This window comes from Tetrao urogallus, assembly GCF_951394365.1.
Source record: "Tetrao urogallus genome assembly, chromosome: Z".
In the NCBI taxonomy this organism is placed as follows: Eukaryota; Metazoa; Chordata; class Aves; order Galliformes; family Phasianidae; genus Tetrao; species Tetrao urogallus.
Genome location: NC_136816.1, coordinates 19932959 through 19947657, shown reverse-complemented (window position 1 = coordinate 19947657; position 14699 = coordinate 19932959). Strand labels below are relative to the sequence as shown.

General features: G+C 43.1%; 1 protein-coding gene across 1 annotated transcript in view; it reads left to right on the top strand.

Moving 5' to 3' along the window:
* Positions 1 to 2869: 2869 nt before the first annotated feature.
* The window catches only part of PSD3 (pleckstrin and Sec7 domain containing 3), a gene marked incomplete at both ends in the record, with an annotated part of 111730 nt that continues 99900 nt past the window's right edge, over positions 2870 to 14699 (top strand). The window contains 2 exons of the mRNA XM_079548121.1: positions 2870 to 3037; positions 7793 to 7905. Of these exons, the coding sequence (XP_079404247.1) occupies positions 2870 to 3037; positions 7793 to 7905 (281 nt within the window). The remainder of the gene's footprint in view (positions 3038 to 7792; positions 7906 to 14699) is intronic.

Here is a 14699-nt window from a genome sequence, read left to right as displayed (position 1 = left end):
AACTCCTGCAAGAGACCAAGCGTTCTTGAGATGCTTTTGCGTGTGGGTCTTTGTGCTCTGTGTCACAGCAATGAGAGAGATGGGTCATGGATGGACTTAAGTGCAGGGTGGAGCGGAGTTTATTCCAGGTGAGGGTAGGTTGCTATGGGGTTGTATCAGAGGAATTGTCTAGCCCTCGAAGCTTGAATTGCTCCTGAGTTGACTGTACTTCCTGGATGCTGTAAGCAAACAAACCTGCTGGGGCACAGGATCAAGCTGTCCATCAGCGGAGCTCTGTGTTACTAGCTCCATCAAGCACCTTGGACACCAGCTGCAGCTGCTGGAAATACGCAGTACTTGCCATGGCTTATTTTGCGAAACTATACTGGAGGAAAATGTTTTCAATGCCATGAAGGGTGGGATTAGCTTAAGAAAGCCAGCCTGGAACAAGCTCTTGGGCCTGTGCTGTCAAAGCAGAAGCAAGCTGGTAGCAGTCACAACTTGAGGACTTCATATTAAAGCCACAGCAATTTTTTTGACACTTGGTAAAATAACTGAACAAGAAGGTGCTGTCATGAGTGAGCAACACAGTAGTGTGGAGCGCTAAGAAAGCAGCCCAAATGGCAGAGATTAAATAATGAAAACCTCCCTTTGTGGAGGAGCAGTGAATGTGGTGTGCTCTCCCTTCTTAGCATGAAGTGGCATAGTGAAAGAAGTGGCTTATTTCCAAATTGTACCCATTTTTTTTTTACAACAGTTTTCGAACAGGAAGTGTCACTAATAACTGCGTCTTCCAGGCTGGGCAAAGGCCAAATGCAATGGCAAGATGCACTTAAGCCTGGAATATGGCTGTGTTTCAGCCTTTGCAGAAGAACCATTAACAAGGAAGGAACTTTTGTCAGAAGATAACAAATTCTACTCTCAATGAGTTCTGGTTTTCATCAGCTTTCTTGTGTGTGAAGTGCCTGTGGCCTAATGGAAAAGAAAGATGAGATGTGTATCAGCTTCTCCACCAGTGGGACAGTTGTGCCAGCTGGCCCACTTTATGCTGCTTGCAGGGAATGTGTAGCCTTTGGTGTCTTATATCTTTCTGCCATGGCTGGAATGGCCTGGTGGCTTCTGGCCATCTGTGGGGTCACAGCTACCGGAGGGTGCCTGTTGCCCATGCTGGCACTCCCTGACTCATACTTCCTTAGCAAGCACTCTGCTCTTGCAAAAACATCTTTTCAGTCTCAAAGCCAGAAGCTCACATACATTTCATTGGTGTGACCTCCAGCTTCTGCCTCAGTTCTGCAAGGGGAAGATGGATCAGCTCAAACTTTAGTCAGATTTCTGATCTGAGTAACTTCTGTTAAGTCTAATTAAAACTCTGAAAGAACAGTGGCGGTCAATGCTGTAAAATAAATATAAATATGTGATATGAAATAATCATGCAGAGTCAAACAGCTTTGGCTATGTTAGGGGCAGATATACACACATTTTTACATGTTCTGATGCTGCATTGCAGCTTTACAGCTTGTCTTTCTGCGGAGGAAATGCAGGTTTTTACACCTTTGCAAATGTAACTTCTTCCAGTAGCTCTTCTGAAGAACGATTAGCTTTTTGTTATTTTTTTTCCCCACTATTGGGTTTCCTGAGCTTGAGATGCAAAGAATATTTTAGTCACTCTGAGCTGTCTTAGACCAACCATGTTTGTAACACTGATTTGAGAAAGGAAGATGGTCTCTCTTGATAAACCCTCTTTCTTTACTTCCATCAGTAAACCAGAATTTTTTAGTTCGGTGTAAGGGAAAATAGGTGCAGCGCTTGACTTCTGCTAGTTCTCAAGTCTCAGCAGATGTTGCCTAGTTTTGGAAAAAAATTAGTTGTTTAAAGATACAGATGTAACTTCTGGTATCCTCATGAGGTGCCCTATTTTAGCTTCTATAGGGCTGAAATTCATGTGGGCAGACTTGTAGTCTATCTAAACATTGTTCTGCCTCCTGAGATATCTAAATATCATGGAAGTGCAATACCTGCTGAACAGAAGCAGTCTGTCAGTTTGCTAAATATACTCAGAACAGATTGAAGAAAAAAAGTAAACGCAAGATTTCTAGTATATGCACTGATGAATTCTCTGAATAAAAATGCTGGCTTTGTGCAGTTTTCTTTAAATCAGGCCTCTATCCTAATGCTGTCCAATATGACAAAGGTGAAATACTTGCCTTGTGACTTCTGACTATTTAGATCTTTTTGCTCTGTTTTCTAAGAAGATGGTTCTTTGTACAGTGAGCAGCAGCATACCTCTCAGTGAGCTTGCTTTGACTTGACCTGCACACATACTGTAGAAATAATACATAGATGTCCAGAGGTCCTTACAGCATGCATCAAAAAATCACTGACTTGGCAAATGGAAAATGCTGGGTGACCTTTAAAGGTAAAGTGTAATCATAAAGACTTTAAATTAAAATGCTGTACACATTCACACAGTTACAGCTCAGACAGTGAGCCTTTGCATATTAAAAAGCATTTAATTCAGAATAGCAGCTGACTGCTTCTTTACAGCTTCAACCAAACAACAAAGCAAGCATTTCTTTAAGAGGAGAAAAACTGACATACAGGTGTAGAGCAAGATTAACAGACTGAAAACAAAATCTACCTGCAGCTGTTTGATTCTGCTGGTACAGAATGCATTTTTAGTTACCGTTTCCATGGCTTTTCTAAGAGGAGACTCTTGTGCCTAGTTTCTGAATTGAGCCTCTCATCAGACACTGAACTTTTGTGAAGTCTGCCTTTGAGGAGGGAGAACAGCCTTGATAGTATCTGCCCTCTCTTAGTTTTTCTCTCTTCAGCCTGAACGCTTCCCAGGAGGCAGTTCCTGGTAAACAAATTCTGCCATGTCCTGAGCGCAATGAGAAGCCTGCAAAGCCCTGATTCCTTTCAGCACATTCCTGGGGAGCGGGCAAAGGGTGTGTGCCTGGGAGAGCCTTGCAGTGGGGATGAAGGAGCAGAGCCACCAGCCTCAGTGCTGAGCCTAAGGCCTGCCTTGTACCGGGACATGATGAAGCCTGATAAGCAGGTAAGAGCGCTGGTTGATGATGGCTGGGCCCTCAGTCAGCCCAGGAGCCTGTAGGTGGTTGTGGACGTCAGCAGGTGCCTGGAAAGGGTTTGTCTTGAGGTTTCATGAGGAGAATGTGATGGTCTCTACCTATGTGGAGGACGTGTATCCCTAAAGTTTATTTGGCCTCTTATTCTGCTCCTGCAGGCTTCTGGCTTCCGTGACACTGCTCTGAAGGGAACACTGTGGTTTGAGTACAGACTGTTTGAGGAACCATCTCCTCCTGCTTGGTTCAGTACTGACTCTTTAATACCTTCTTTTGATGTCTTCTGGCTGATGTATTAAAAGAGGTGGTGAATCCTCTTCATAGGCTTTTCCAGACCCCCTTTGAGTGCGTGCGTCTCTGCCATGCATTTCCAGCCAGTTCTTTCCTTTAGTTGAAAAGCCGCACCTGATTTAGTCATCCTTTTGTATAATCCAAAATGCTGGAGAATGATTATATGGATTGTCTTCACATTAGTCCTGTTCTTTCTCCCAGACCTCCTGGCTCTTCACAGACCTCCCTGTAACTCCCCTGCACCTTTGCTAATGTTGATATTGGTTGCTTCAGGTGAGATTAAGCCTTGCAGACCTGCTCTTTTCAGTCTTTTCTTTCTTAAAAGAGAAAGATTTTTTTCATTCTTAATCTATTTACTATTGCTTTAATTTAAAAGTTGCGAACACACATATTAGCATGTGGGAGTGTGTGTGAGGAAAACAGAACATGGTGTACGAGGTCGTACAAAAATAAAAACTACAAACCATCTCAGTAGTCTTTTTATGAGCACCAGTGTTCTCTCAGTTCCCTCTCTGCTGCCAATGCATTGGCTTTCAGAAGCTAGCATGTTTATTTTAGCTCCAGCTTTCCCTATTTCATCCTGTTACTTTGGAAAGTGACTTAAGAAAAGCTCAACAGAAATAGGCTTTTCAGAACAATTAGCACAACCTGTCAGAAGCACTAAGGCTTGCTGAGTTCACACCCACACAGGAATTCTAAATGTGCTTAAAAACCAAGGGGTGACCATTAGTGGTGCCGGGTGGTTGGATGGTTTGTCCATCCATGGCAGCAGGGGCAGAGCTCTCATTGCTGTGGAGATTTGACCATGGAATGGCAGCTTGATGTGGACACTGTTGGGAACCTGCTGAAGAAGGCAGCACATCTGTCAAAACCTGTCCATCATTCTTGCCTCTCTCTTATGTATTTCTTTTTATTAGCAGTTCCTTTTCGAGTTACTGTGTTTCAGTGAATCTCTGAGGGAGATTCTTGGCTGTGGAAGAGAACAGTGACACAGATATTTAAACTGCTCCTGAAAGCATAAGCTCACCAGATCAGGGTATGTGATAGGCTGCTGAAAGGCATTTTGTATCTTGCCAGAGGTGCTGGTGAAGAAGTGAGGATTCTGGGATGAGGAGTGGTCTGTGTGTGCGGCTGTGAAGTCATCCACAGCTGATGCTGGATGTACTTAATTCCCTTCAGCCTCACAGCAAAGAGGAAGGTGGTAAACTTTGCCGGGTAGAGCACTGCACATAAGAGAGTAAAGAACTGTGGCTACACGCCTGTGGCACACTGTAGCTGTGAACCCCTCATCCTAACTGCTCTTTCCCTCTTGGACCTCCAGAAGAACTAGAGTCAAGTAAGCCAAGAACTGAAATCACCTTTCTTTCTCTGAATGGGGTGGCAGAGTTTTATTAACAAACCTTATAGGGAATCCTCTGAGGGAACTTTCACTTCTCTATCCTGGTGCAGTCCTTAATGAGAGGTCCCCTTCCTCCTGAGGTATTTTTAATGTGGCTGGTCTCCTGCTGTCTGTCTTACTCACGCTCCCTGAAGAATCAAACTTGTGCACTCCTCCCATTCTGATTTTCCTAAGCGCCATGTTGTCAGGTCTCTTCTATGAAGTCACTGTGGTCTGTGTCACAGCGTCTGGCCTCTTGGGCCAGAGACAAATGCAGCCTCTTCAGCTCCCAACCGAGAACCATGACCCAAAGGATTAGACTTGATCAAATGTGATCAAATGTGCAGAAAGTACTGCTAGAGAGGTGGGTGAATGGGCAGGGTCTTGCCGCTCTTCTGCCTAGAGCTCAGTCTGGACTGAAAAACAGTGTGTTTGAGGCTTATGAGAAGTGTATGTACAGCTGGACTGATCCCAGCTGGACTGGGATTGATGCTTTGAGTGTCAACTTCAGTGGCAGTGACAATCACCAAATGCATCAAAGGTGGTGGTTAAAGCCCTCTGAGGGAAGCAATTAAGAAATGAGCTGACCGGGATGCAGATTCCTTTGCTCTTGAGCTGAAGGAGAAGGCTTAAGCAGGAGTTTTATATCCCTTCCAATCTTGCTTGCTTTTAATCCTTGCTAATGCAGCCTGGAAAGCTCCATGAACATTTGCCCAGCCCTTCTCTGAGCTCCTGGTTTCAGGGGCATTATGACTTCAGCAAGATTTAGGTGAGTGACAGAGTGAAGAAAGGAAAGGAGAGCTAATTCTTTTCTCTTGATTTTCTGCTTTAACTCTTCATTCTGTTGTCTCTAAGGAAGAAGCACAGTAAAGCAGTAGTCTTAAAACCAGCTGATACCTCATAGCATTCTCATTCTCTCCCTCTTCTTTCTCTAATATCTCTAGTTTAGATGAAATAATATAACCTTGTTGCTAAGCCTGGGTCTGGAGGCTGTGAACTGCTTTAGGTTATCCCTTTCAGGTGGCAAGATGAAGGTCTTACAGACCCTACTTGGACATCTAACTGTGAAAGGTTGTCCTCTACACTGAAAAATCATTCACTTCTACTAGTTATTGGGTAGCGAAGAGAGCATCACGAGCTAAACTGTGCACAGTGCTCTTTACGATAAGGTATGGGCAAATATAAGCCCTTGAAAAATGTGTTTGCTGGCAGGGAAGCTCAGTACAGATGTCTGTGAAGTTCTGAAGAGCAGTGCTGAGAGATGGAGATGCTGTATTGCATAAGTACATAGATCAGAAATTCCTGACTGCCCAGGAACTGGAGCATTCTGCCCATTTTATTTTACTATTTAATTCATCTGTGAGCAGAATTTGGCATCAGCTAGAATTCTAACCACTGCATCCCTTAGCATCAGTCTGGGTACAGTAGGTCTTTGTCTGGCTCCATAAGCTGCTCCTGACCACGATATCTCTGACTAAGAGCTTTTTCCTGCACGCAGCCGTCCCTTTTCCAGTCGTTCCTGCCACAAATCCTGCAAATGAATGCAGGCCTGAAAAAGTAGGAGAGACGTGGAGACTTCTTCCACACTTCTATTATCATGCTTGTGATACTATTCTTTACGCTAGAAAGTCCTTCTATTTTTTTTGTGTGTATGTGTTTTTCTCGAATTATTTGACAGGTTAATGTTAGCAGGTCTATCAGAGTAGCTATAAGAGTCGTAGTGGTAAATAGAACAGTGAATGAGTGATGAATACATCCAAGAATGTCACAGATGATCTACTGCTCTGTTATTAAGCATGTGTGCTGGACCAAATTCTTCAGCACTGGCTGAAGGCAGAGAGGTGGGAGAGGTAATTGGGGAGAAAAAATAACAGGAAGGCCGGGCACTGTTGTAGGGCATGTGGCAAGATGGTTATTTGCCAATATGTTCTTGGAAGAAAATGCAACTGTTGGAGAGCTGGCCTCAAGGGAAAGCATAGATTTGTGATTTCATTTATTTCATCTGTTAAAGATCATGTGTTATTGTGAATTATGTGTCTCCTATATTTTGAATTTCTGTTCATAGCTGACGCTTACCCTCAGGTATTTGATGGAAGCGCATAGAAGTTATGAATGTCCTGGGGGGCAGAATGTTCCATAGGCCTTTTTTTTTTTTGAGTATTTTTGTAAGCAAAGTCCTTTGCCATGAACTATGAAATGACTTGATATGCTATAAGAACTGGCTGCTTCAGACATAGGGTATGAATACGAAGATCGATGAAGAATTTATAGAGTTAATGATTTATTTCATCTGTCACCTCAGAAACAAGAATTACAGGCTCTGTCTTGCCCAGCTATGTAGAAACTCAGTGCTGATTGCAAACAGTATTTGCAGTACAGTGTATTTCTGGAGTGTGTTTTGGAGATTTGATTTGTCCTCACCTCTCAGAAAACTAATTTTAATGTTAGTCATGCAGCCTTTCTTTCCTCTGAGAAACTGGGCTTTACCTTGTCAAATTGCTTCTTATTAGTAGGAAGTGGTGGGTGGAGCCTGTGTGACACCCGGGTGCTTGATCTGTCCATCCATCCATCCCCCCAGATGCCTCCTTGTGAGCCAGGAGGATTACCCTGAGCCTCCTCCTGGCTAAAGAAGCACGTTTAACTTGTTTAAAAAAAGGTTTGTTTGATGAAACAAACCTTTTGTTTTATCATAAACAAAAGGTTGGGTTGATGTAAACAGTGGAGGTTGGGTGTAAACTGCCTGGCAGAGACCCTCAGACATCTCTGAACACCTTTCTACATGCCTCACTGTCCTTTTACCCATTTCTGACTCTCCTTGTTGTAGCTCTTACTCCTCCCTTTCACTGCCCTACTCTTTTCCCTCTGAAACAGCCTGTCCTGTTTTTCATGGGGGTTCTAGCTTTGTAACATTCTTAGTTGAATTTACAGTTTCTGATACTCTTGCCCAGGCACTTTAAACTTTACCTTGCAACCTACCTGAATGGATCTCATGTTCCTGCTGCCATTTTTTTTTTTTTTTTCCACTGATGATAAATAAGCTTTGTTTACTTTGACTCTGCAGGCAGAAGCACTTGTGTGGGATAATGATATATCAGCTCATGCCCAGTCTGTTGCCAAGGCCAAATATGAATTTTTGTTTGGCTTGGAGGAAGAGAAGCCTTCAGAAGTGGGTAAGTGCTATTTATCACTAATATGTGCAAAAACAGCCTGAAGACCTTTAGGAAGGAATTGCAGAAGCTGCTCCTGATAGCCATGCAAGGGCTCACTTGCTGTGCCATACTGCCCTTCACCAGAACTCAGCGTATGTGCCAGATCAAAAGAGCCCGATGTTTTGGCCATGGCAAATTAAAGCAGTTCTTTGTCTTAAGCCCCTATCTTTCTGTTTGGCTCAGCTGGGCAGCCTTGATGTGATGGGGGCTCATGTGCCAATCACACACAGGTGATGGGGGTAGTGGATGGAGCCTGGCACTTCTACACAGTGGAGACATCTCAGCCATGCGTCTGTACTCCACATGCCAAAACACAGCTCTGCCTGGCACTCCTTCCAGGAATGCCCTGTATGAGCTGCACGCTGCTGTTCTGACAGCCAGAAGTAGATAAGATTTTAATTTAGATACTCTGGGTATACCTGAACTGCTCCCTCCACTGTGTTCAGTAATTAATGTACTCCAGATGCAATATCTACTGTTACGCCTAAGGATCAGTCTTGTTTCTGTACTGTTCTTTCAAACGGAGGGGTGTATCCTACCTTTCCCCAACCCCAGCTGAGATTAAAAAAAAAAAAGTTGTTACTGTATCTGTTTTTTTTGTTTGTTTGTTTTGGTTTTTTTTTGCTTCATTTTAATTACCACCAATCTCTGCCATCTTTGCAAAAGTATTTCCTTAGGCTGTTCTCTTTGCACCTTGATCCCTTCTAATCGCAAACTTTCTGGAATGTCACTTTTAATTAAAGATGATTCTCTTCCTACTGGAGAAGGGCAGCACAGAAACAAGCTGTGAGTTCCCTTACTTTAGTTGGGGGGAAAAAAAAAAAAGAAAAAGCGTCAGTGAAGTTTGGAAAGCGAGCAGTATGTTTCTCCTGGATTTCCTAAAGATAGGTCTTCCATGTGGGAAATCCTAATCGCAGAGTAGTTGGAGAGACGAAACCAAGCAGATGTCTTCATTTAGGAATTTTAAAAACTTTTACAAATTGCTACAAACATGTGTATCACATTATTACATGAATCACAATGACCTCATTTCTAGTTTGGTAATACACAATGTGAGAGTACTGTCAGCAGGCATTAGTACAATTCTGGAGATTGGCATTAATGAAGTATGCTGTGTCTAATAAATCCAAGTGAATCTATTATTGTTACTAGCCAAAACAATTAGCAAGCATGATAGGCATTCAGAGTCATTTGACTACTTAGCAATAAAAGAAAGCGTGGCAAAGTATCAGCCAGAAGTATGGGCTTATGTATGTTCTTCACTGTAGTTTTGCTGTGTTGCCTCTTGCCTTGTATCTGAATTACCTTCTGTACCTTTATTAATTAGAAACTATTATTAGGGGCTAACAATTAATGAAAAGGGAATGGCTGCAATGGAGAGTATGCAAATAATTTAACAGTGGTTAACATCTAACATCTGTATAGCAGTTTTTGGGTATGATTCACAAGTGCTTTTTCTATACCATTATGCCTAGAGAATGAATGACTGTGATAAATACCACACAGAGTCTCAGAAAGGGTCCCTTACTTTGCAGTAGGGGGTTTCTTCAGCCAGAAAAGAGAGAAGATGAACTCCAAATGGGACCTTAAGGAGCCTCCTTAGCCCATGTTCCAGCCACTTTGTCTGGGCAGAGATCTGCAGTCCTCTGTTTGTCCCTTGGGTAGTGATAAAAGTTTACTAAGCCATACGCCTTCTGTTGTAAATTTTCCCCAGCTGGGCTGAGGATATGTGCTCTCCTTGAGGCTGCTATTCCTCCTGCCCAAAACTCAGATTCCCTACTGTGTGTTATTATGCCTACCCAGACCTGTTTCTTGCTGTCACAGGCAAATGTGGCCTCCTCCTTCTCCTGGAAGATGCTTGACAAAACAGATGCACAAAGATGGCACTGCTCCTTCTACTTGTTTTCTTCAAACCATTGAACTTTAGTTTGTTCTTCACTACAGATTAATGAGTATGGAGCTGACTGACTGCAGCAGTACAAACTCAGGGCCTTATGCACCAAAACCCAGCTTTCTTTGACTCAATATATACTAAATATGCTGTGATAGAACTGCAATGAAGGGTTGGGAACTGTTTCAGTGGAAGCAGCTATGTCTGGAAGTGTCTCTATTTGTGGAGAGGGGGCAACACCACTGAATATGCAAACCAATTTGCTACTTTCTATAGTTGCTTTTAAAAGAAAGATGTCGTGCTTTTCACGTGTCAAAGTTTGTAAGATTTCAAGTGAGTGAGTGACAGGGATAGTGGCCAGGAGCAGCACTCCTGTTTAAACTTTATCAGGAGAACAGCTTGTCACTGTGAGCAGTAAAGCTGAACTTACTTTTATCTAACTCAATGAGGTTTCACCCATGCTTTGGCTGGCCTCAGAAAACGAGAACATGATACGTAAGCTGCTGAACAGCTTAATTAGTTATGCCTCCCAGTTTGTCCTTTCTCTCAAAAACAGTCTTATTTCTGAGACCCTGTTGGATGCTGTTGAGAATCTACTTTTTTTATTTGGGTACTGAAATGCTTGTATTGGATAAGACACTTTAAAAAGAGGGGAGAATGACTGGGGGAAAGCGGGCCAAACACTTCTGTTTGCATAGGTCTCACTCTGGAGACAGCAGACATGGTTAACAAGCTTATGGTCATTTTCACAGAGGAGAGGAGAAAAGAATCCACTTAGATGCATATAGAAGAGATGCTTAATTGTTGTATTCAATTGTGCATTCTAATAAAGCTGCCACATTACAAACACTTTCTCAATTCTCTCTTTAGTACCCTCAGTCTGCTTTTATCTGGGAGCTTTGTAATCTCTGATAATCTGTACGCAGGCTCTGTCTTCGGTTTGTGACTTCTGTCTGGCTTCTTTTCCTTCTCCTCTGTTGCTGGTCCTCCTCCTGCAGGGAAGTGGGTAGATGTATCCACACAGAAGCAGATTCAGGCCCCCTGCACCCTTGTCTCATTCAGTCGGGATAAGGGGACGTGTGTTTTCCTGCAGAGCCCTGCTCATGGTCTCTGTGGCCACGTGCCCCAGCGCTGCCTCACCATACTCCTCAGAAGTGCCTCAGCTTCCTGCCTCCAGCAAAAGAAAATATTTTCTAAAATCTGAACTCGGTGGGAGTGCACAAGACGTCTTCTCAGCATCGCTTACATAAAGGGCGCTTGTTGTTTAGGTCTGAAAGCATATCCTGCTCTGGATCTGGCCATGCAAACAGTGGTCTCTGTTGAACAGCCCCATCTCTTAGGCCTTGGTAGGCTGCAGAGTACTGATTTTTCTGACTTAGCACTTCATACATCTAAATGCCAAAAAAAGAGTCTTGACAAAATGACAGTCCTAAAAAGTGTGTCCCTTATTTTGGAAGGAACCCTACAAAATGACTGCTCAAAGAAACATGTAATCCAAGAAATTCCTAACGCCTATTATATGAAGAGAGAAATCCAAGAAAATATCTTCGTAAAATGCATGAAATCTTTTCTCTGATACTTCTAGGAGGGGAAGCTGTTAGTCCTCCTCTGTAACAGAAAGCTTAATCTTTTTCACAAAAAAAGCCCTATACAAGTAGTCCTGGGGTTGCTATGCAAATCTGGTCTTTCCCAACAGCTGCTGGGAAAAGCTTGTTTTTGAATTCCTGGTGAAACGAATAGCTTTTTGGAAAGCCTGTCACTCACTGTTTTGTGTACAGTGAGGTGTCATGAGGCAGCTGAGCTCATTGTAACAGCTTGCTTCTGCCAAAAGGAATGGTTCCAGCCACACACTGCTGTGCATTGCCTCATACTAACTCTTCTGTTCTTTTGATTTCTTAGCAAGCTTAATCCAGCAAAAACTTGGTAAGAAAAGGTCTAACAAAAGGCAAAGTTTCTCCTGGCAATGCATGCTGAATAACCTCTGCAAGTGATCAAACAGTGCCAGAGCTGGCACACAGAAGAGAAGGAAATACATACCTTAACCCATGTGACAATATTTATTCTTGAATGTGAATCATGGAGATGAGTGCATTTGCTGTAGATTTCTTTGACTTGTTTCAAGACCTAAGGAAGAGCATGGTGTTGTTTCTTTGCACGTCCTTTTTGTGGTCCTAGATGGCTGATTTAAGCAGCCTTAAGAAAGTTATACCTGTAACTTATAGTAAAATATCACTAACTTTGTAAGTTCTTTGCTCTTCTGCCTTGCTTTCTTTGTCTTCATCATTTCGAGTCATGTGTGTCCATCTCTGCTACATCCTCTTTGCGTCTGCACAAACATGGCACCTTCCTGACCCTAACTCTCAAAACTTCCCTTAGATCAGATTTATTTGCTTACATGTTGCACCATTCTCATATTTGTGGGGATGGCTAACTGTAGGCTTGCTCAGCATTTTAACCACATCACTTTCTGTTTCAATACCCCACCCTCTGTCATTTTTTTCTTTCTCACTCCTCCCGACTCCAGGCAGCATTGAAAGTCTGTCCTCCCCAGTATGGTGTTTTCGTCTGCGGCTTTTCTTTCCTGAAAAGGTGCAAAAGGGCATTCTGTGAGGACTGAAGGGCTGCCAGATTTCTAAGTCCAGTTTGCAGTGACAGAGCCCCTGAAGATACGTATGTACATTTGAGATCCACTCCACAACATTTAGCAGGGATGCACTTTAAGACTGAAATCTGAAAAGCTAAGATGTGGTGCTTACACGCTCAGTGGAAATTCAGTGTTACGTACACTTGAATCTGTAAGCTTATTGTTTCTAGGGTCCTACCATTGTTTGTGACATGCTGAAGACTGGCAAGGGTTTTTAAATGATAGTGTGCATTTCTACTTTTTCTTGTGGCTGTCCCTGATGTTTGCTGTCTCTGCTGGGTAGTGAGACATTATGTGAAGCTCATTGCTCTGCAGGAAGAAATTGCACGTCTTGAGACCTGCACTTTAACAAGTTATCATAACCTACAGCTGCAGGGAGGAGATTGCCACATCCTTGACTCAGTAAACAACAAAGCTGTTTGAAGGGCAGGGGTTTAGTAGGAATTATAGTTAAAACATGGGCTATTTGTTTATTGATTTTAAAAGCACAGAATTAAACACTCAGTGGCTAGGAAATGCCAGATGGAGGCAGTAATTACCTCTTTTGCTGGCTGTGCATGATAGTTGGGGGCTGTTGTTGCCAGCTGCCCTTGGTGCTGGCTGGTCTCCTTCAGGCACCCTAATTGTACATGGTGCAGGCAGAGCACAGCAGCAGCTGAGTAGAAACGTTTTCCCGGCATGATGGAGCCCTGCTCATGAGCACAAAAGGAGGGTCTTTGGTGGCTGATGTGATGCCATACGTGGGCACAGCGGGGCACAGCTGCATTGTTGCTTGTCCTTGCCATGGGCACCTCTCAGCCCCATCACTTCTTGAGGAGGATGAGGGAGGCAGCACATAGGCATAAGCCCTCTGACAGGTTGTTGTCCTGGTTCATCTCTAAAGTCTTCTGGAGGAATAGCAGCATGTTGTCCTGCTCCTCAGGGAGTCTTGATAATGAACAGTTAGAATATTATAATTGCACAGGTAGATGGAGTTCTGGTGTGGTATCATACTGAAAAAGCATAACATGGTACAATAAATACTTTTCCTACTCACCATCTGACACAGAGCAGCTTCTGCTCTGGAATCCTGTGTTGTTTATTTAAGACTGCTCAGCTTCCTGAGGAAGGGAATCTTGTTCACCCTGCCAGTTCCTGAAGAGTTCCCATGCAGTGTCCAACCACACCTTCATCAGCAAAGCCTGAAGAGACACGTACATCCCTCCATGCCCTATTTTTATTTTAACTGTGTAACTTGATATCCAGCTCCTCGGATGTTTTGATGACTGCATAGGATGCCTTCTTTTTAGCCTGTTTTATTGATCCTGAATCTCAAAATGCAACAAAGAACATCCTTTCCTGTGGGTGTGTCTGGTTTCCTCAGTGACTGCTGCGAGGACCAAGAGTTTCTCAGATTTGTGATGAACTGTATAGTTGCATTTTTTTTTTTTTAAAGACATCATTGCTACCTTGAAATCTAGAGAGGTTTTTCTGTATTTCTGTTTCAAGGATTTTTGCTGCTTCTTAAAAGATTTGTTAAAAACACAGTATTTTAAATACTTAAATACAAGTGCATACAGGGAGTCCTCCCTTGGTAGACTGTTAGTGTCAAAGCAGCTGTGGGTTGTCATTGCTCCAGAAGATTACTCTGTCAGCTGGAGGTTTTTAAAATAATTCTTGATATCACTACATCTGTCTGAACCTGGAAAATCATCTTTTAGGAGCTTCCTTTCTGCAGTGGATAAATTGTAAAGTTTGGATTCTTTCTGGATTTGCCATTTGAATTTGGGGATCAGTGTTTATGCTTTCCAGCTTTTTAAACCCCAAAGTTGATGTTCTGACAGTCACTGGGGGTTGTATTGAAGAAGAAAAATACCTTGCATTTAGCAAGACGTACCCATGTCACAACAGAAGCCCAGTTTTTCCCTTTGTATTCCCTCCCATTCGCTCTCATGCTAGAACTGTTTCACTCTACACATTTGCTTTCCAGGGTAATGACTCTGGGGACTGAGCTATCTCACTGACCATCTGCAGCCCATGCAGCAATTTGTAGCATATAATCCCTCCCACTAAGCTCTCCCAGCACGTGCTGTGTGTTAGTTTTGGACTGGGTCCTGTTCTGAGCTCAGTGTGGGCCTGCAGTCTGCTGTGGCAAGGTGCCATCCTTCTTGCAGCCTGAGGAACAACGAGGTGACCAGGGGAGAACTTGTAGTTCAGTGCAGTTTGAGTTACACCAGAAACTTTC